This window comes from Bidens hawaiensis, unplaced genomic scaffold (genome assembly GCF_021521415.1).
Source record: "Bidens hawaiensis isolate Kalapana, Puna unplaced genomic scaffold, B.hawaiensis_p1.1 tig00032104_1, whole genome shotgun sequence".
Lineage (NCBI taxonomy): Eukaryota > Viridiplantae > Streptophyta > Magnoliopsida > Asterales > Asteraceae > Bidens > Bidens hawaiensis.
Genome location: NW_027495447.1, coordinates 23,474 through 44,280, shown reverse-complemented (window position 1 = coordinate 44,280; position 20,807 = coordinate 23,474). Strand labels below are relative to the sequence as shown.

At 42.4% G+C, this 20,807-nt stretch overlaps 2 protein-coding genes across 2 annotated transcripts; both read right to left on the bottom strand.

Annotated features, from left to right (window-relative positions):
• Window positions 1–2,255: 2,255 nt before the first annotated feature.
• LOC143583033 (uncharacterized) lies at window positions 2,256–5,489 on the bottom strand. Its single transcript, XM_077065461.1, has 8 exons — window positions 5,330–5,489; window positions 4,727–4,829; window positions 4,539–4,598; window positions 4,395–4,451; window positions 4,070–4,273; window positions 3,872–3,983; window positions 2,520–2,734; window positions 2,256–2,399 (listed from the first exon to the last, which is right to left on the bottom strand). The coding sequence occupies exons 1-8, from the start codon at window positions 5,443–5,445 to the stop codon at window positions 2,307–2,309; spliced, it is 960 nt and encodes a 319-aa protein (XP_076921576.1). The 5' UTR covers window positions 5,446–5,489; the 3' UTR covers window positions 2,256–2,306.
• Window positions 5,490–9,134: 3,645 nt separating this feature from the next.
• LOC143583032 (large ribosomal subunit protein uL3c-like) lies at window positions 9,135–10,519 on the bottom strand. The gene is made up of 3 exons (XM_077065460.1): window positions 10,157–10,519; window positions 9,829–10,081; window positions 9,135–9,424 (listed from the first exon to the last, which is right to left on the bottom strand). The coding sequence occupies exons 1-3, from the start codon at window positions 10,496–10,498 to the stop codon at window positions 9,135–9,137; spliced, it is 885 nt and encodes a 294-aa protein (XP_076921575.1). The 5' UTR covers window positions 10,499–10,519.
• Between the last annotated feature and the right edge of the window lie 10,288 nt (window positions 10,520–20,807).

Sequence of the window (20,807 nt, the reverse complement as noted above, 5' to 3'; positions counted from 1 at the left end):
TAATACGTCTTAAATGCATCTTCAATGCTCAATTTAGGAAGGAAACAGAAAGAACGATGAGTTCCTTCAAGTTCCTCATACATTCAAAGAACAAAGATTCAACAATTTCATGTACACTTATGACGATCGTAGCAAGGTGTAGACCACTTGTGACGTGATATAGACAATGATGTTCCAGACTCACAGTTTGAACCCGGAATAAGAGCTATAATCTTATCTTGGACTTGGTTTATTATATCTATTGCCATTAGAGCTATAAAAATCATGAAATAATTACTTCTGTTGATCATCCGCTCATGAGTCATGAATAGTAATTTTATAGTTGCATAAAAGTGAACGTGTTAACTGTGTCGCCACAATTTTAGCATCGCTAAACACCCTACACCGCCCTTTGATGATAAAGGTGCTCGTAATCGTTGAAACCAACCGAATCTTCAAATCAAAACAAACTTACTAGATAAATTTCACACAGTTCAATTCACGATTAGTGACAGTTTCAGTCCATTTTGATTAGAAACTTGTATTTAGTCGACTAACTTTTATTTTACATGCTTGGAATATATGCTCTGTATCTTTACTCTAATCATGAACTAGCTTAATTATTTTTATCTTCTTAATACAAAACTAATTTTAGAAGAAAGTATTAAATCGTTTATAGTTGTCAACCCGCCAAAACCATAAAAAAGCCAAACCCGTTCTTAGGGATGCTAACAAGGAGAGCCTTAACTCGACTGCTCGTTTTGACTTATGAGAGCTCAAGCTTAAACTCGGCTCGTTTCAAGCTCTTTTTCTAAAGCTTGGAGGCTTGGTTAGTTTATTATTTATATAATTAACTTATATACATTTTTAGTTACTTTATATATTGTAAGAAAAACCTTAATAAGCCTAAGCCCAGCTCAAGCTCATGTGTGGTACCTTAAATGAGCCAAAGCTTGACTCAAGCTCGGTAGCGCAGAGTGAAGTACTGGAATCCTTTGAGGTCAGTTGAATAAGCTGACAATCGGCAGAAGATGCTGAGCAAAGATGCTTGAAGCGTGAGGCTGATCCGTAACATCAACTGCAGAAGAATGCAGTTAGAGTTGATGAACAGGAGCAGGCCGCAATGCATCTCCATCATCATTCTCCCCCGGGGCTTATTAATTAGGTTAAGGAAAAGATGAAGCGCCCCCGTTAAAGAGAACATTCAAGGTTACATCGAGTCTCTTGGATTTCACGTCATAGCGTCTATACCCGAACTGAGCATATCCAAGAAAGACACAAGCGGTTTCCTTGGGGACAATTTCTCTTATTTGCGCAGGAATATGAACAAAAGACGTGCATCCAAACATTCGAAAATGCCTAAAGTACTACTCCAGTAAAGTTCAACATAGAAATCCAAAAGAGTTGAAACTTAAAAATACACTAAACTAGATAGGACTCGACTAGCCTAAACAATCTTTCCAAAAAGGCTCAAGCTCGGGCTAAATAACTAAACGAGTTTTATTTGAAACTCGGATTCAGCTCAAACTCGATAAGCCTAGACTTGTTTAGAGCTTTTTATCAATCCGATCTCAAGGAGCTCATGAGCAGCTAGGCTTGTTTGCACCCCTACAGACACCCCACTCAAGCTAGTAGGGTTGATTTGTAGCTCACTCAAACCATACTTATCAGTTCAGACAGAGAAAGAAAATGAAACTATCAAACACAGTTTTAACACCACTGGCTTTGAACCATACTGTTTTCAGGTCCAACGACAACTCCATAAATAAACACAATCAAGACAAAATAAACACAGCACATGGACATAACGCACATCACACACGACAACCAACGTTTCATTGTCCCACAATTGTCTTGTGGCACCATGTCAGTGTGTGACATGTAAGATATCCATTACAATAATATATTTTTAAAAGTGATGCATGATTTAAATATTTATTACAACGGTGTTATATCCCTCCAAAAAACCATGAAAGCAAGCCAAACATAACCAATGACCTATCTCATTCCAACTTATTTTCTTCATACCAACAAAACAAAGAATATGATTCCACAACTAGATTTTACGATTCGGTTTCTGTCCATACGTGTTCATGGATAACGTAGCACCTACGGGGACACAAAGCAGCTTTGTGTTTTACGTTTTTAACTACCTTGCATGTTGGTTTTTGTGATACAATATGTCACACCAAGTGTTTTAAGAAATGCAGTACAAACCATTATTGACAACAGAACTCATTCAAAGCTAATACTTACCAACTGCACGATCACTGCCATACTTTCACCGCAAGTATTGTAATATTACTTGCAAAAGCTCGGGAAATAATTTAAGATTCTTGAGGGGCTTCAAATCTTGTCGGGGTGTCAATACCAGCCATACAGCAAAGGCCCGAGATCAAAATTACAAGCAAAACAAGTCCCTGAAACATCAGAAAACCGTATGATATTGTTCTGAAACAAGTGTCCCAGGTATTGACAAATAAATATAAAGTACAAATAAGTCAATAAGTCAACAAGATGAGAAGAGATAGTCAACTTACCACGAAAAGTCCCTCCAACAACGATGATTTAATTTGGCAAACTCCATCACATTTACCGGAGTCATGTGATGAATTTCCAGATTTTTCTGCAAGAAACCTGTCCACCTGGCGGTATGAGGGATAACGGATGACATTAACCGGGTCAGAGACGTATAAAACCGAGTATTTTGCTCCTGTCTTCTCAACAGAGCTTATGAGCTCAGACAAAACTTGGCCTGCATTACAACAAACTCAGCATACTATATTTATACATGGCCATAAACATAATCATCCAAAACCAGCGACAATTTCAACTCATTTACTTATAAGCGGGTCAATTCAGCTGTTCAAAAAAAATAAACGGGTCAATTCAGCTTATGTTTTAGGGCATATACCATAAAAAACCAATACTTCATTGTTTTTCTTTCTCATAAAATCTCTTTAAAATTTTTTGCACATAAAAACCCAACATACTTTCTGATTGTTCTCATAAAAGTCACCTAACAATAATTTGCACATAAAAACCAACATAATTTCTGTTTTTTATCATGAAAGTCCCTAACAATGTTTTTTTAAATCTCTTATTAATTTATTATGATTGAATGAAATCATGAAAACACTATTCAATAAATTACATTACAATAGCGATTCAATTAACTTGTTTATAACTTTTTAAACAATTTTAGTTTTGTACAAACCATTTTATATGTTTTTAGTTTTTGTATTTTATTTTGAGTTATGTCTTCACGCTCATGTATTTTTATGTTTTTGAAATATTATTTGTTATTATCAGCTTATTGAACTAAAAAAAAGGAACATAAAAAACGAACATTAAACGGGCTTTGCCTTGTCACGTGCCCAGTTTAAAATATTAATTCATCTTAATTCTTTCCTAAAGTAGTATTAATGTGTAAAAAATTGTTAAGACTTTTATGAAAAAAATAAATCTATATGTTAATGTTTTATATGCAGAAAACTGTTTTAAGGGACTTTTATAAGAAAATACAAATAGTATTGTTGACTTTTATGAAAAAAATAAATATATATATTAGTGTTTTATATGCGGAAAACTGTTTAAGGGACTTTTATAAGAAAATACAAATCGTATGCTCTAAGCGAGTCAATAACTGAAAAAGATATGGGTTGAGCATAGAATCTCCATAAATCATTTAATATAAAAAGTACTATACTCGTATTTGGCACACTAATTGCTCACAAAAAATTTCTAAATATATGAAATTAATCCTATAAAAAATTCAAAATTTAGAAACACAAATTTTCAAATTGACCCCATAAGTTTGACCCATAAAAAACTACCCATTTTGATCCATTACCCAACCCACCCAACTCACTCGTTTTTCCACCTCACATACCCTCAGAACGTGGTTGTTCGCTTCCTTTCGCAGAGTCAGCACCTTCATTGCAAAACACAACAAGTGGTGTCTGCCCATTGGACTTCTTTTCCATACTTGAAACCACATATTCCTGTCATTGTAAACAGTAATCTATTAAACATGTAAAGAAAACTATGAATTTGTGATTATTTATTCCAACAAGATAAAAAACATTACATGGACTGAGCTGATGTCAGCAAGTTTCTCAAAGTTTCCACCCTCTGCAGCACATGATTCCAGTATACCAACCTTGCTTAATCCAGCATCAAGTCCACAAGTTTCTGCCAACTCGGAAACTATTGAGCGTTGCAGAGATTTATTCTCTTCAGATGCAGATACATAAGGGTATGCCAAAGAAAATGTTGACTTTGTGAATGAGGCCTGTTCATTAAAGATATAAGATTGATATGAAAAACAGAACGTTAGACACGAGTTAAAATTTGAAATTTAAACCTAGCAAGACAGTTTTAGGAACATATTCAAGAACTCATGCAGCAGCTACCTTAAGCAAGTCTAGAAGTGTTTGGTCTTCATTTTTCTTCCCAGAAATATCCACAGACTGTGATTATAATAAAATATCAAGTTATGTAGGAGTAGATAATGATTTTGAAATGTGTCCGTTTGTAGAGTTTTAATGGATTCTTACCTCCCTCCCAACAAAGACAATGGCAAGATCCATGGATTCGTCGGGATTCTGATTGGAGCACTGAAAAAACAGAACTAGCATAAGGCTTGCAAACAATTGCATCAAAAAGAAAAAGTTGGTACCGTGTTCTCTCTTAGGGCAATGCATGAAATATAAGAGCAAAATCCAACTAGTTAAAAAAAGGTTACCAGTGAGTTTGACCAGCTACCTTCTGACATGACAGATTTGACCAAGTCCTCTGGTGAAAGAGTTTGGTAACTCACAGATTCCTTAGCTTTGTTGGAAGTCAATCTGTGGTTTCCATAATAGTAAAAAATTAAAACAAGGCATAGAATCAACTTGAGGCATAGGAAAGGTAGATATTATTACTTAAAAAACACAATAGCCTTTGAATGACTCCCCTCTTAAGACATGAATTCAAACTAATCTCATGTTACTTTTAACAACCTCTCTAATTCATTTGTAGGATAAGAACATGAACTAGAAAGAGATCTTCTACCCTTATATTAAATGCATGTAGTGCTTAACAACAAGAAACTTTAATAGAAATGATGGGCAACATAAAAATGATGAACAAACTTGGCTGTTTGGTAGCCACTTAATGGTCATTAAGAGGCTACCTATTAATAGTTCATAGCCTCCTAATGGTTAAGAGGTAACCTTAAGTCTGAATGGTTAAGAGGCAACCTTAATGGCCATTAAAAGGTTACCAAACAGCCCCGTCAGTTTGACTCTCAATAAGACCCAAGTTAACAAATGTTTTCCAATGTTTCTAAAAGAGAAAAGCATACCCATCTTGGGCATTTGACCACAAAAAAGCAGGAGTTGTAGATGAGAAAGTAAGCCCGCATGGCAGTTCAGATGCCACAAGTAAAACTGCCACAAAAACGGCTGCAACGGTCTTCATATTTCTCTTTTGTTAGCAATGGTGTGACCAGCTGAGTGTACCTACAAAAATATACATCATTAGAATCCCAAAGCTGACTGCGATGTGGTACTGGGATATGCCAGATTCCATGTTCAGAAGCTATATGTCATATGACATTAGAAAGATGAATGAGCGTGTGCATGGGTTAACATAAGCATACAACACATATAGGAAAACAAAATGTGACACTAGTGCTCATAAAGATATATTAGACTCCCAATGTTAGATGCGACCCAAGCACTCACAAAAGATTTACCAACTGTTCAAGCATATTTCTCTCCTGGATCACATAAAATTTGTCTTGTATTCGTAAGCACTTGGTTATCATATTTTGAATGCAATAAGCATGATGACGATAAAATTAGTATATTATAGAGCTATGAAACAAGGTTATTCATAGAAAAACATTTAGGAGCAAGAACAGCTTGAAATACGAATAATTGATTGCAGTTAAAAAAGTGGAGGAATGTCATCCTTAAAGAATGCTAAAACTAACTTGGGTCAACAAAGTAAAAGAAAATATTGATGTTTAGCTCGTGTATGAAACTTGTAGCTTTCAAAATAAACAGAAACGTGAAGTACCAGCGATTCAACACGGGACAAAGAGCAAAATCTATAATCAAGCAATGCAATATAAACGCCAATGCACAAAGAATAAAGATGATTAAGTAACAAAGATAAATCTGATATAACATTACCAAAGTATAAAACCGAAAAACAGCCAAAAAGAACATACTTTGACACCAAAAGTAACAATCAGAAAATAGCACCACCAGCAGAATATACAAATAATACCATAGCTCAAAGATTAATTCATCAAAAAAAGCATACACACAACAAGTGAAGAGTCACTAATTCGTCAAGCTTATCTCTACCAAAAGTATATAAATATTCTACATGTTGGCCTTGGTCTTTGTATTAGATAAACGCTTGGTTGCAAAACGTTGAATGCAAAAAACATGATGAAGATAGACAACTATAAGCTACAACTCTGAAATAACAATATAACATTATCCAAGTATAAAACCAAAAAAACATATTTTTCAGACCTAAAAGCTATCGTCAGCAAATAACGCCACCGGAAGAATAACTATGAGCATAAGAAAACAACAATATCATAACTCAAAGGATCAATTCATGAAAATCATATTAATTAAACAAAATTACTGAGCTTCAAATCTGAAGCAAAAAGGCCCTAAATATAACCAATCAAAACAAAAGCTACTAATCAAATAATCATTCACACTCCATCACAATTACCAAATTCAACAACTTAATCGACCAATCAATCAACAGATGAAATCATAGCCTAGAATATAACAACATTTAATATCAGATTGACCTAAAGCAAGAGATCGATCAACATGTGCAATTACCTCCGCGGTGGCGATAGATAGACGGAGGTAGGCGGATCTTGCGAGATCGGGTAGAGTGCACGAAGAAGATGAGATCGTGAATCGGTTATCACAAACTCTCCGCCATTCAATTGATCAACTCTGGACGAAACGATTATTATTGTACCCAAATTATAAATGTTTTGATTTGTCCCTACTTTATAAATACTAGTCGGAATACTCCCTTGGTGTATATTAAACTTGCTGTTTATTTATTTATTTACAAGTATTTTGATTTGGCCAAGGGTTACCATAACACTAGTCATTGATCGCTTCCGAAAACGTATCACGTTTTTCTATCATAATCCTTGGCCAAATCAAAAAACACATGATAATCAAAGGCGATAAAATCCAACCAAAGGTTCCAATAACAAAGTTATTATAATTTATTTTCAACCAAAAGTACTCCAACTTCATAAGGTAAAACCAAAGTACATAGGTGGTGTTTGTTTTTTCTCTGAAGATCTTCCTGGCCTCTTATGTCTGCGCCGCGCAGACCTTTGGGCTTGCAGGCTGTTTGTTCTTTTGAAGACATTTCATTAAAAAAACGTCTTCGCACCCTTTTATCCTAGAAGACATGGACCTTCCTTTTTTCAAGTCTTCTGCATCTTCTATCTTATTCAAAACCCTAGCCCCCTTTCATTTTACCATCTCCTCCCCTTCATCTCCTCCCTACCATCTCCTCCACATCCGCGCCGCGCCGCACCACCGCAAACTCCACTGCCGACGCCGCACCACCGGCAACCTCCACCTTCGGCGCCGCAATAGCCGTCGCCGCCGCCGCTCCTCCCTAGCCGACCGTCGTCGCTGCTCCTCCACCTAACCCAGTCGACCGCCACTGCTCCTCCACCCACCCCAGCCGACCGCCGCTGCCTTCCTTTCTCCCCACATCACCGCCACCGCACGCTGCTCCGCCACCTCCAGCCCTAGCTGCCACCTCCACCACCATCTACCTTGGCATACTTATTTATTCAAGATTTAATAGTATATTCACCATTATTGTAATTGTTCTATTATTACTAGTTTATTGTTGAATAAAGTTTTGTAGAAGGTTTAGATTTATGAATGTGTTGTTTGATTTTTTGTTAAAATTGTACAATTATTACTAGTTTGTTGTTGATTAAAGTTTGTAGAAGATTTATGAATGTTTGTTTTTTATTATTATTAAAATTGTATAATTATTACTAGTTTGTTGTTGAATAAAGTTTAAAAAAATCGGTTTATTTAATTTTCCGTTTATTATAGCAGTCGGCAAACGTTAAAAAACAAACAGTCTTCTTGTTGCAGACTGCAGAGGTTTGGTCCACCTCTTCTGTTGCAGATGCCTGCAGATATGATCCGCGGACTGCAGACATTTTACCTCTTAAAAAACAAACTGATGCAAAAATTCAAACAAAAGATAAACACCACAAAATAGGCAAACTTTAAAAAAAGAAAAGATTATGCAAGACAACTCAAATTGAAACACCCTTATCCATAGCTTGCGTCTGGACCCAATCACAAAACTGTGTTTATGTTTGCCGACCCGGTATCACAATGGCTTGCATTATGGTGTAGAAATAGGTAGTGATAGGATAACTTTTGTTAGAATGAATGTAGGTCCGGACTGGTAATATATAAATAATATAATAGTTGGTTATAAGTTGTGAACTTGTGATTAGTTAGAAGATACAAGAAGCAGTTGATGCTTTAGACTTATAGATTACATTCATAAGTAGATGGTTGATCATGGCATGCTTTAAATGTACTTTGACCTTATAGAGGCTGTAGTGTGTTTGTACGATACAAGGTGCATGCCCCAAACATTACCTAGCAAAGGCTCCGGTTATCCACACACCCTTTGACTTATCCACACACTCTTTCAAGTGGGGTTCCATACGATCGTATGTAGGCTGTGTGGATAACCAAAGGGTGTACGAATAACATATCCCCTAGCAAAATGTATAATGTCCGGACCAATCATTCAATAAAGAATGACAGGCTATGAAACATTCATTGGTGCTATAGTGAATTCATTACACAAACAGGCCACAAGATAACTCAGATCAGCATTCACAACAGGCTACAACCACCTCTACTAATCACAAATCACATGACTTCTAACAAAATATATGATTTTAAGATATTCAGTTACAAGTTACACTTCTAATCCAATGTCACATCCTTGTTCGAAATCATAATTAAAATTACAAAACTTCACGAAAATAATATCATACAACTTAAAAAAGAGATCAACAAACAACAAGCAGTGATCAAAAAGAGCACCAGACCGTATTAATTCTTTGGTATATTCTTGCCAACAATCTTAGCAGGAGTTATTCTGATGAGGTTCCCAGGCTTACCAGGAACCGCCCCTTTTATCATTACCACTCTCAAATCACTGTCAATTTTGACAATCTTAAGTTTCCTGATTTTGGTTTTTGTTCCTCCCATTTGACCGGGCATTTTCTTCCCCTTGTAGACACGCCCAGGTGTCGTCCCTGCTCCGATCGAACCAAGAGCCCGATGACTCTTTGACCCATGGGTCATTAGACCTCTCTTGAAGTTATGCCTCTTAATACCACCTGGTAACATGATAGTTAGACCCGGCCCAATAAGAAGACAAAGAACACGATCTTAATATCAGTGCATAACTTAGGATTAATTAACCTAATTTGAAGATAAAATTTAGGGGTGTGCATGAAACCGAAACAAAATCAGTTTCGGTTTTGCGTGTAATTAAACTCGAAAAAAACCGAATGTAACTTATAGATTTCCATTTTTTGTTTTAAATATTTTAGCGATTTATGATAATCTGATATATACTATAACCTAATATCCTAGTCAAAATGTATAATAATTAACTAATCATTAACTAACATAACCATTTAAGACCAAATTCATTTATTTTTGACCACGTATATTATCGGCCCATAATTTTCAAGCTAAAATGACAAAACTAAACCCAAAAAAACCCGAAAAGAGATACCTTGAAACCCCTTGCCAATAGTGGTACCCGAAACATCAACAAGATCGCCCTCATTGAACAACTCCTCCAATACCAATTTCTGATTCGGCTCAAACCCTTCCACCGACTGCAACCTAAACTCCTGAAGATGCCTCAAGGGGATCACCCCGGATTTCTCTAAATGCCCCAATTCGGGTTTGGTCAGCTTTTTATCTCTAACCCTCCTGTAGCCAACTTGAACTGCGTTATACCCGTCAGTATCTTCCGTTTTCACCTGTACTATAAATAAATAAAATTATTCTTGGTTGGTGTATTTTATTGGCGTATAATTTTATTTGTTCCTAATAACCTGAGTCACGACATTTCCTTCCCGGAAACCTATGACGGTGACCGGAACCACTTTTCCAGTGGCTTCGAAATACGTCATCATCCCCAATTTGGTCCCCATTATACCCATCCCAGCTTCCATGGACATCTGGATTGAAGTGGGTTTTCGGGTTCGGGTTTGGATGGGTGTGGCTAAGGATATACGGATGGGGTTGAGGAATGAGGAGTTAGAGCAGCGGAGGGAGGTGGGGGTTTTGTGGACGGGGAGATGGAGGGTTGCTGCGGTGGTGAGGGTGGTGGAACGATGGTGGGATTGGGATGTGACGGTGGTGGGGATTGAAGAAATCCGGCAGGCGACGGACATGGCTTCTGCGAGAGATGGAGATAGTGTCGTGTTTCTGTTGCGATTTTTCTTATCTACTATTGTATCACTTTTTTTGGATTATTGCAAAGAGGATTTGAGCTGGATTTAGTTTACTCTTGGCAAAATTAGGACGTGCATATGCCGTATATACATACATCATAAGATGCGAATATGGTAAGACACGAATACGAAATGTGTATATTTATACATGACACGAAAACTTATCGTGTACCTGTATCCCATACACGAACACGAACCTATTAATACCTGGTATATACGATAAGACATGATAATACACGATAAGACCTGAAATCGATCCTACGACAGTTAAATTATTCGTACTAACTTAATTGGGAATGTCGTGAGAATGTGACGGCTGAGATAAAGTGAGAATGTTTTAGGAATTTAGAGTTTAGGATAACTTATAATTATATATATTTATATTTAAATATAAAAATCTAACCAGGTACTTAACAGGTTTGTTACCTATTTAGACAAGAAAATTAACAGGTAGATTTGTATCTACTTGTTTAGTACACGAAACTTATTAAGACCTTACATGGTACCTGTTAAAGTCGTGTAGGCACGTGTTGTTTATTCGTGCATCGGTATAAATTGCCAGCCCTATGCACAATAACTGCTAAGTGAAAGTTGGCTGTTTGGTTTTACAGGGAACGCTCAAACCAAACTCTGAAGCCAACGTGGAACTGGTTAAGACAACATAGTCTGGCCAGAGTGGGGCAATGATACTCCCCAAATTGGGAAGTGTGGTGGCTTAAAAACACTAGAAAGTCGTCATTCTAAAAAAGGATGGTGAAGAAACACTGATCGGACCCCGGGCAGATTACGGATAACCTGGGGATTAGATAGATGTTTCCCACGAGGAGTTAGACCCGGCAAAGATGGTTCTTCTGATAACCTGCAAAACAGACACCGTGAGCTCGTCACTGAGAAGGGGGGGTTCCTCCTTGTGACCACCCTCCGGCGTGAGAATCAGACTAGATTGCTCTTGAATATAAATGTATATTAAGAGATTGCTAGAGCAGATATCAGGTATAATATGTAATACGAGATGGTATATGATGATAATATGATAAGATGAGATAATCATACCATTTGGGGTATTTATAGCCGAATGTAGGTTTCCAAGAAGGTGTAGCCAGCTGAATAGTATCCCTGTTCTACCAACTGTGGCCTACGCACGTGCCATGCTGGTAGTTGGTGGGTAGGCAGCGGCTGACAGTGACCAGGCCTGCTGTGTACTATTCCTTTTCCACCAACTGCCGGCTATGCACGTGGTATGGCAGGAGTTGGTAAGTAGGCAGCGGCTAATAGTGACATACAGTACAAGAGCATGCTGCTCGCCATACTGCTGTCAATAAGCTGTCGTATCTTTGGTCAGATCTCTTGCCCATACCTCGTCAGGTACAGTACAGAAGATCTTCCCGTATCGTACGGACTGGCTTAGTTGGGCGGGAGTATTCCCCCTCCCGCCTTTGTGCGGGATTGTTCCCGGCTTTGCTCATTCCTTCAGGTGACAACTGAATAATTGAGAGCTAAGTGCCTTGTGCGTGTAGCCTTGCTGCGCGGGTGGCCTTCCCTGATGGCTTGTATCCGCAGCTGCGGGAACAGGCAGAGTACTTCACCATTGGGAGGCATTTCCTGCGGGAACAGCTTGCGTACTGCGCGTAAGGACGTCACGTCTCTGAGCATGGTGGGTCCTGCGTATCCAGTTGGTTTCTGCGCAGACGTCTCTTTTGAAGGTGAGTCTTGCGGGTCCAACTGGGCTCTGCTGGGACCTACCTCTTCAAGTCCCCCCAGTCCAATGTTCTTCTCAGGAATGTTTAATAAAGTGAGGTGAACTTTTGGACTTAAGCAAAGGGTTTTGAAAAGGGTTTTTTAAGGTTTTCCATGGGGATTCTTCCCGCGGAAGTCCTTGTCACTTGCAGAAATTCCCGACTTTCCTGCTTGATCTTTGGGTATGATGCGGGTAGGTCTGTAACCTCCTCGCAAGTCAGGAGCGTTGAGTCCCACTTGTGTGGATTCTCCATGAGGTTTTGGTAGTTTTGAACATGGTGATCAATTATGTTAAAACCACCAATTCCATCCTGGAGCTTCAAACAATGTAGTTCTCGACGTTCCCGCTATGCGGGGATGTTATTTCCGTTTCCGCAAGCATTGCCCAGAAGATCCTTCTTGGTTTCAATTCCCTACGGAGCGCTAGGTATGTGAAGGGTTTTGCCTTGACACTGTACCCGCGCTCGTCTTACGGTTACTTTACTTCCAAGGTATTCCTGGCGTCAATTCCCTGCGGGTGCTAGGTATGTGAAGGGTTTTGCCTTAACACTGTACCCGCACCCGTCTTATGGTTACTTGGTTGCCAAGGTATTCCTGGCGTAAATTCCCTGCGGGTGCTAGGTATGTGAAGGGTTTTGCCTTAACACTGTACCCGCACCCGTCTTATAGTTACTTGGTTGCCGAGGTATTCTTGGCTTCAATTCCCTGCAGGTGCTAAGTATGTGAAGGGTTTTGCCTTAACACTGTACCCGCACCCGTATTATGGTTACTTGGTTGCCAAGGTAAGGGGTATTTTCCCACTTACTTTTGAATCTTTTTGAATTTTTGAAATTCGAAGGGTTGGTGAAAGGATAAGAACAGTCCAAACCTCTGAAACGTCGTGCGACGGTTTCTTCTGACTGTGTCAGGACGTGCAGGAAGTTATGGTGACGTGACAGTACATGGTCATTCCAGACGCTTTTTCAGGCGCGTGGGCGCGATTTTTCGGGCGCGTGGCCGCGAAATTAATGGTACGCGTCCTTTCAACAGCTGTTGCCAGCTTGCTTTTTGCCACGTGTCATAGTTTCATTGCACCTTCGATTTCTCTCTCTTCCGCATTAAATTCATCGCATTAATTGCGATTAGTATATAAAGGGGGAGAGGGTTCTTTGTAATCCACACTTTCACTTTTCTCTTCATCTTCAAAACGATTTCCGGCGAATACTCACCTTTTCAGTCGAGCATTCTCTTGAAATCGTTTTCTTCTTTTATCTGCAAGATGTCTTCTCACGATCTCGAAGCTACAGCCCAGGAGGCTGGGGTGTTCGCCGATGACAAGAGTACTGCTGGCGAGTGCCAGTGTGCTCTGCCTGTCGATCTGTATCAGTACATCGTCAGGAAGTTCATGCTCGAGTCTCTAGAGCCTGAGTTTCCTGAAACCCATCAGACGGTGTATGATGCCCCCAGAGGCAAGATCGGGGTATATGCTGCATTCTTTGTCTATGGGAATCTTAGGTTCCCGTTGACAAAGTTTGTGTACCGTGTCCTGGAGAGGCACGGTGTGCACCTGACCGAGGTGCATCCGATGGCGATCGCGAAGATTCGCCACTTCGAGTGGGTGTGCCGGATTCTGGGCATTGAGCCCTTCGTCGACCGCCTGATGACCTTCTACTCTTGGAGGTGCATCCAGGGGTGGTATACGCTGATAACCCGAATCAAGGGTTTGAAGATTTGCGCAACCGAGCGCAGTCTTCGTTCGTGGAAGCGGGAGTTCTTCTACATCTCTGCTCGCGCCATCCCCCTTGCCATGAAATTTAAGAATGGGCAAGCTCTCCCAAGCCTTCACGCCTCCAACTACCAGGAGGCGGAATGGTTCTCGAAGATATCCCGAGTCCAATCTCCGGTTTACCGGTTTGCGGAGTCCGGGATGGTGATGCTCGGGATGAGCCGGGTGTGGAAGGATGCGGATGTGCGAAAGGTCCTGATCATCCTCGAATACGGTTTGAACTATGTTCCTTACGGTATGCTCTGTTTCTTTTTGTTGATTTAGAATCTCTTCTAACTTCTTTCCTGTTTATTTCAGAGGGGAACGACTTGCAGTCGCTCCTGTATCCGCAGGAGGCTGACAGTCCTGCTCAGATGGGTACTCGTGCTCTAGATGAGAACGAGTTGCCCATCCTAGAACAAACGGCGGATCGGTTCGTGGAGGTCTACCCGCTAGGCCACGAGATCCTGAGCGCCAGGCGGCCAGGTAAGGCGCTATTCAACCCTCGACCCCTCAATGTTGAAACCTCTGCTGGAATTCCTCTAATCTTATGTTCTGATGAGGAATCCGCAGATGGTCCTCCGTTGGTGCGGAAGAAGAAGGCCGCCGGCGGGAAGGGGAAGGGGAAGGAGAAGGTGGCCTCCACTGCCGATCCGGTGCCTCGGTCTGACTCAGAGGCCGAGAGCGAGGAGGTGGCGGGGAACCCCGGTGGTGATAAGACCACTGCTCCGGAGGCTGCGACGATTGTCACCTCCGGAGAGCCCAAGATGACAACGGTGACCGGCGTGAAGAGGCCGGCTCCATCGGGTTCATCCACGCCTGTCCGCACTTTTAGGCTCAAGAAAACCCGTAAGTACAAACTATATTTTTAACTTCATAGCTTTCCATCATTAATACTTATCTTCTTTGTGCAGGCGTGGATGTTGACGCATTCCAGGGTGGAGCGGGGAAGAGTACCCCCCCGCCCATGACGGTAGGCTTGGTCAGCCTTCCTGAGGCGACGACCCAGGCGGCTGCGCCTGCTTCCGCTGGTTCAGTTGCTCATTCCATTGAGCCAACTGTTCCAGCTGTGATGACATCACCGCCGGCTGTCAGTGCCATTTTTACCGCATCTTTCACTGAGCCGGCGGTTACTTTTGCTGCGGCGACCGCGGCGGCCGCGGCGGCCTTCACCATGCCTCCGTCATCGGCAACGACGGCCGATCCTTCAGGTATGCATGGGGCTTCTCGCCAACCTCTGCCTCCTTCCCATCTACCTGACCTCTTGGACGGATTTCCCTTGGGTTCAGGTGATGGGTTTGGCGGCTATCGGCCTGTTATTGACCCTACAGGTGCGTAGGGTTCTTTTGGCCTATTTTTTTTTTTTTTTTTTTATATATCATCTTTTCCTAACTGCTTTTTGTTTTTTGCAGTGTCGGATTCCAATGAAGTGTATGTTCCACGATGGAACATCCGCCGAGGAACAACCCTTCGCACACCTGTGGAGTGCGTGGAATGGGCTCGTCACGCAGCTCCCAGTGGTGCGTTGGGGGAAGCCATGGCTAGCTACCAGGAGGGTAGGCTAACCAATGAGCTTCGGGTTCTCCTGGCCCGGATGCAGCCGCGCGTCGAGCTGCTTTGTCGTGAAAACGACAAGTTTAAAGCAGCTCGCATTCAAGAAGTAGCTCAGGCGCGGGCTGTCCGGGAGGAGAATAGGAGGCTCTCCGCCGCGGCCGCGGAGATGGAGAAGGCGTTCAAGGCCCTTGAAGTTGAGGTTCAGGCCCGTCTCGAGGCCCGTTCCAAGGCTGCCCAAGCTGTTAATGAACAGCTTAGGCTGGCTAAGGAAACTGCTAGGAACGCAACTGAAAGGGCCACCAAGGCTGAAGCTGTTGCTGAGCCTCTACGCGTGGAGAATGAGGAGCTTAAAGCCAAATTAGAGGCTCTCCAGCAGGCTCATGATGCCTTGGCGATGGAAGACGCCAAAAAGCTCCAAGAGATCTTGGACCAAAGGGGGGTGCTTGACCACACTGAGCGGAAGCTAAAGGGCGTCGAAGAGGCTGCGGCTAAAGGAAGTGTTGCTTGCCAACCTCAACAAGAGTGAAGCCGAACGCGCCCGTAACGAAGCTCAAGCTGCCCTCCAGGAGGCTCTGGTTGCCAAGGAATGGCTTCTTCGAGAAGCGTTGTCTCAGGTATGCTTTTCATGTCTTTACGCTTTTCTTTGTAAATAGAAAAGGTTCTGATACTTGTATATTTTCTTTTTTGTAGGTTGTGCATCGGGTCTTCACGGAGACGTCTTATGACGATGCTATGAGCGCAGCCCTCAACGCTTCTCATGAGGATGGGGAAAAGGCCGGTTTCCTGCTTGGTCTAGGGTTCGTTGAGAAAGGCATCCCGCCTTCCAACTTCCCTTTGTATAATGTTGATACTGAAGCTGTTTACGACCAAGCAGTGAATCAGTACGCCGCCTTCCCGCATCCGGTGGTGGAGAAGGTGAACCAAGTTGCTGCTGCTGATGACGGGCTAGCTATCCTTAAAGCTTTCCTTGAACCGCCACGTTCTACTGATGGTGCGGGTCCAAGTGGAAGTGGCCCTGAAGCCTGATCCTGAATATCCCTTCCCACTGCTAGGATAGATTTAGCTTGTATAGATTTATATTCTTGTAGGCGGGTAGTTACCCGGCCATTCTTGTAACGAATATTATGAAATATAAATCTTTGTGCGGGTAAGACCGCTATTTTCACTGGATTCCTTGCTTTATAAACGTTATATGACTTGCATACTTTAGTTTAAATTAGCAATTTTCCAAGTGTTTAGAATAAGTTAACCTTTGAACGTGGTAGATAATAGGTTGAAGTTTTGCTTCCTCTTTCGTGATTGTGCGGGTAGGACCGTCACTTGCACTTAGTAGGATGGCTAAACTTTACCTATATCTGACCTGCGTAGAGGTTTTCCTCATCTTTTTAGAAATTTTCTAAGTGTTTTAGAATAAGTTAACCTTTGAACGTGGTAGATAATAGGTTGAAGTTTTGCTTCCTCTTTCGTGATTGTGCGGGTAGGACCGTCACTTACACTTAGTAGGATGGCTAAACTTTACCTACATCTAACCTGCGTGTAGGTTTTCCTCATCCTTAGAAATTCTCTGTTTTGAATAAGTTAACCGTTCGACGCGCGGTTGTCAATAGGTTCGGTTTCCTCACATGATTTGTGCGGTTAGGACCGGCACTTTCATTTAGTTGGATGACCAAAGTTTACCTTTGACTGACCTGCGTGAAGGTTTGCCATTTTTTGGGTTTATGCGGGTTTTGCCGCCTTCCCTACGCAACGACTTTCACACTTATGTATGCGGTGAAAACCGGCATCAGTGTTGAATAAATTAACCGTTCGACGCGCGGTTGTTCATAGGTTAGTGTTCAGTTTCCTCTATCATGATTCATGCGGATAGACCGGCACTTTCATTTAGTGGGATGACTGAACTTTACCCTTAACTGACCTGCGTGAAGGTTTCCGTTTTTTGGGTTTATGCGGGTTTTGCCGCCTTCCCCACGCAACGACTTTCACACATGTATGCGGTGAAGACCGGCATATCCGTGTGGAAAGTTTAAAAGTATAAATGTAAAATTATCAGCGTCGATGTTCTAAGGAGAATCATTTCCATTAGAAGTGGCTCTGGGCCTTTACAAATTTGGAATTGATCTACATGCAAACTGTGTAATTGAGCTCCCTTCCATGTTGTTGGGATGGGAGTACCATCGAGCCGATATGCACCTGGTTCGGGATCTCGTTGTTTACGCAGTATGTAGTCTCCAACATTGAAGCTGCAATTTTATTCGTGTTTTTCCCCAGCTGGGGTTCTACACGCATCAGCCTGCTCAGTGTTCATTGCGCCACGAGGTGCGCGAGCGTCCCATCTCTGACAAATGCTTCGACCATGTCCTTTACGTCTGTTCATTCTTCAGTGTTGTGGCCTTTTGTCCTGTGAAAATCACAGTATTTTCTCCGATCAGCATTGTGACGATGTCGGATTATTGGAGCCTTTGGCCATGGGAGCTCCTCCGTGGCGAATATCTCGGTGACGCTTTTGGTGAGTGGCGTCCATCTGGAGTTCTGGTGCGACTGTACGCTATCCCTCCGCCCAACCGATGTTGCAAGCCGGATGAGGTGTCAAAGTTTACCCTTGACTGCCAAATGCCTAGCTTCCGTTTTTTGTTTAGTCGGGCGGTGAGGACGTTGTCTTCTCTTGTTTTCTGGGTGTAGAGGTTTGTGCTCTGTGGGAGATCTCTACCCAGTTGCTTCTCCGTTTCCGCAAAGCGTTTTGCTGCTGTCATGATGGCATCCCATGTGGATGGCATGCCATCTTTACCCGTTAAGGTGCGGATGAGCTCTGGGTCGTTCGCGCCCTGTATGAAAGCAGCGCGAACAAGATCTTCGCTGATATTACCCAGACTTAGCTTCTTTGAATTGAAGCGAGTGATGAAGTCTGGCAAAGATTCATCTTCCTCTCGAATGCATTTGAGGATTGTCCATTGCTCTTCGGTATACTTTCGTTGTTGGCTGAAGTGTTGGCTAAACTTCTGTTGGAAGTCTGCCCAGTCGTAGATGTGGTTGACCGGTAGACGATCGAACCACGCTCTAGCTGGCCCAACAAGCGTCATTTGGAACATGTAACACCACGTAGGTTCCGTTCAATTGCTGACGGTTGCCCCCGCTATGAATCTGTTCAAATGATCGTCTGGGTCAGATATACCATCATATGTGCCTATGTTGGACATTTGTTTGGAACTTTTTGGGGCAATTGCTTCCGCAATGTCCCTTGCAAATTTGGACGTTCCCGCATTTTGCAACAGTTGGTTTAAATGTTTTGGAGAAGTCACGTGGCTTCCACCTGGGTTTTTTGGTTTGAATACTTCCCCAAAACGCCTTCTCGGTTGGGAGTCCGTTTCTTTACGCTTCCCCTTCGCCTTATGACGAGGGTTTGCGTCTCTATCGGATTCCTCCGAATCATCGTCCAAGTATTCTTCGAATTCGTCAGCCTGTTGGACGGAACGCAAGCGTTCGTCCAACTCAGCTTGGAATTCCTTCTGACGTGCCTCCGCCCATGCCTTAACTTCATCGAGTGTTTGGCGGGGGAGCCTTGTTCGTTTCTCTAACTGGGTATCGGTGAATCCCAGTGAGCGATTATTTACTGCACTTGCCCCAGCTTGGGTAACTGGGGTAGTGTTCGTAAAATTTACTTCACTTGCCCCGGCTTGGATAACCGGGGTAGTGTTTGTAAAGACTGTGTAGCCGGTATTCCACCTAGTAGCTGGGGTTGTGGTTACCGGAGTTTCTTTAACCATCTTTCCAGAAGTTTGAAAAAACTGAAAAGAAATGAAGTTCTAGCTTTCGTCCCACGGATGGCGCCAATGAAGAAACACTGATCGGACCCCGGGCAGATTACGGATAACCTGGGGGTTAGATAGATGTTTCCCACGAGGGGTTAGACCCGGCAAAGATGGTTCTTCTGATAACCTGCAAAACAGACACCGTGAGCTCGAAACTGAGAAGGGGGGGTTCCTCCTTGTGACCACCCTCCGGCGTGAGAATCAGACTAGATTGCTCTTGAATATAAATGTATATTAAAAGATTGCTAGAGCAGATATCAGGTATAATATGTAATACGAGATGGTATATGATGATAATATGATAAGATGAGATAATCATACCATTTGGGGTATTTATAGCCGAAGGTAGGTTTCCAAGAAGGTGTAGCCGGCTGAATAGTATCCCTGTTCTACCAACTGTGGCCTACGCACGTGCCATGCTGGTAGTTGGTGGGTAGGCAGCGGCTGACAGTGACCAGGCCTGCTGTGTACTATTCCTTTTCCACCAACTGCCGGCTATGCACGTGGTATGGCAGGAGTTGGTAAGTAGGCAGCGGCTAATAGTGACATACAGTACAAGAGCATGCTGCTCGCCATACTGCTGTCAATAAGCTGTCGTATCTTTGGTCAAATCTCTTGCCCATACCTCGTCAGGTACAGTACAGAAGATCTTCCCGTATCGTACGGACTGGCTTAGTTGGGCGGGAGTATTCCCCCTCCCGCCTTTGTGCTGGATTGTTCCCGGCTTTGCTCATTCCTTCAGGTGACAACTGAATGATTGAGAGCTAAGTGCCTTGTGCGTGTAGCCTTGCTGCGCGGGTGGCCTTCCCTGATGGCTTGTATCCGCAGCTGCGGGAACTGGCAGAGTACTTCACCATTGGGAGGCATTTCCTGCGGGAACAGCTTGCGTACTGCGCGTAAGGACGTCACGTCTCTGAGCATGGTGGGTCCTGCGTATCCAGTTGGTGTCTGCGCAGACGTCTCTTTTGAAGGTGAGTCTTGCGGGTCCAACTGGGCTCTGCTGGGACCAACCTCTTCAGATGGAGAAACAAGAAAGTATGGATTCAGAAACTGAGGATAAAATATAAGAGTGGAAGGAGAGGGACATGTGAAGATATTACTAATGTGGTGTTTTGGATTCCGGTATAAACATTGCTGCAAGCTGTCTAGTACGGGCAAAAGAAAGCAACAAGCCAATTTTTCTCCCCAATTGGAGTGAACACAACGGATGAGAGGAGTGAGACACAGGAAAAACATATCACTCTATAAGTATAGGTGAGCTGCTGTCTACCCTAAGAAAATCTAGCCATGACTTTAGCTCGACTATGTGCGACAAGTCAAATCCTAATCTCATGTCAATTAGAGGGTTATGTACTTATATAGGGCTGGTCATGTGAAACTCTATCATACTCAAAGTGAATCATGATTT

Coding starts and splice junctions, on each gene's coding strand:
- LOC143583033 (XM_077065461.1), bottom strand. CDS start 5,445: ATGAAGACCGTTGCAGCCGTTTTTGTGGCAGTTTTACTTGTGGCATCT. Junction 4,452..4,538: donor TTGTCTTTGTTGGGAGGGAG/GTAAGAATCCAT, acceptor TTATAATCACAG/TCTGTGGATATTTCTGGGAA. Junction 2,735..3,871: donor CGAACAACCACGTTCTGAGG/GTATGTGAGGTG, acceptor GTTGTAATGCAG/GCCAAGTTTTGTCTGAGCTC.
- LOC143583032 (XM_077065460.1), bottom strand. CDS start 10,498: ATGTCCGTCGCCTGCCGGATTTCTTCAATCCCCACCACCGTCACATCC. Junction 10,082..10,156: donor AAGGAAATGTCGTGACTCAG/GTTATTAGGAAC, acceptor TTTATAGTACAG/GTGAAAACGGAAGATACTGA. Junction 9,425..9,828: donor TATTGGCAAGGGGTTTCAAG/GTATCTCTTTTC, acceptor TCATGTTACCAG/GTGGTATTAAGAGGCATAAC.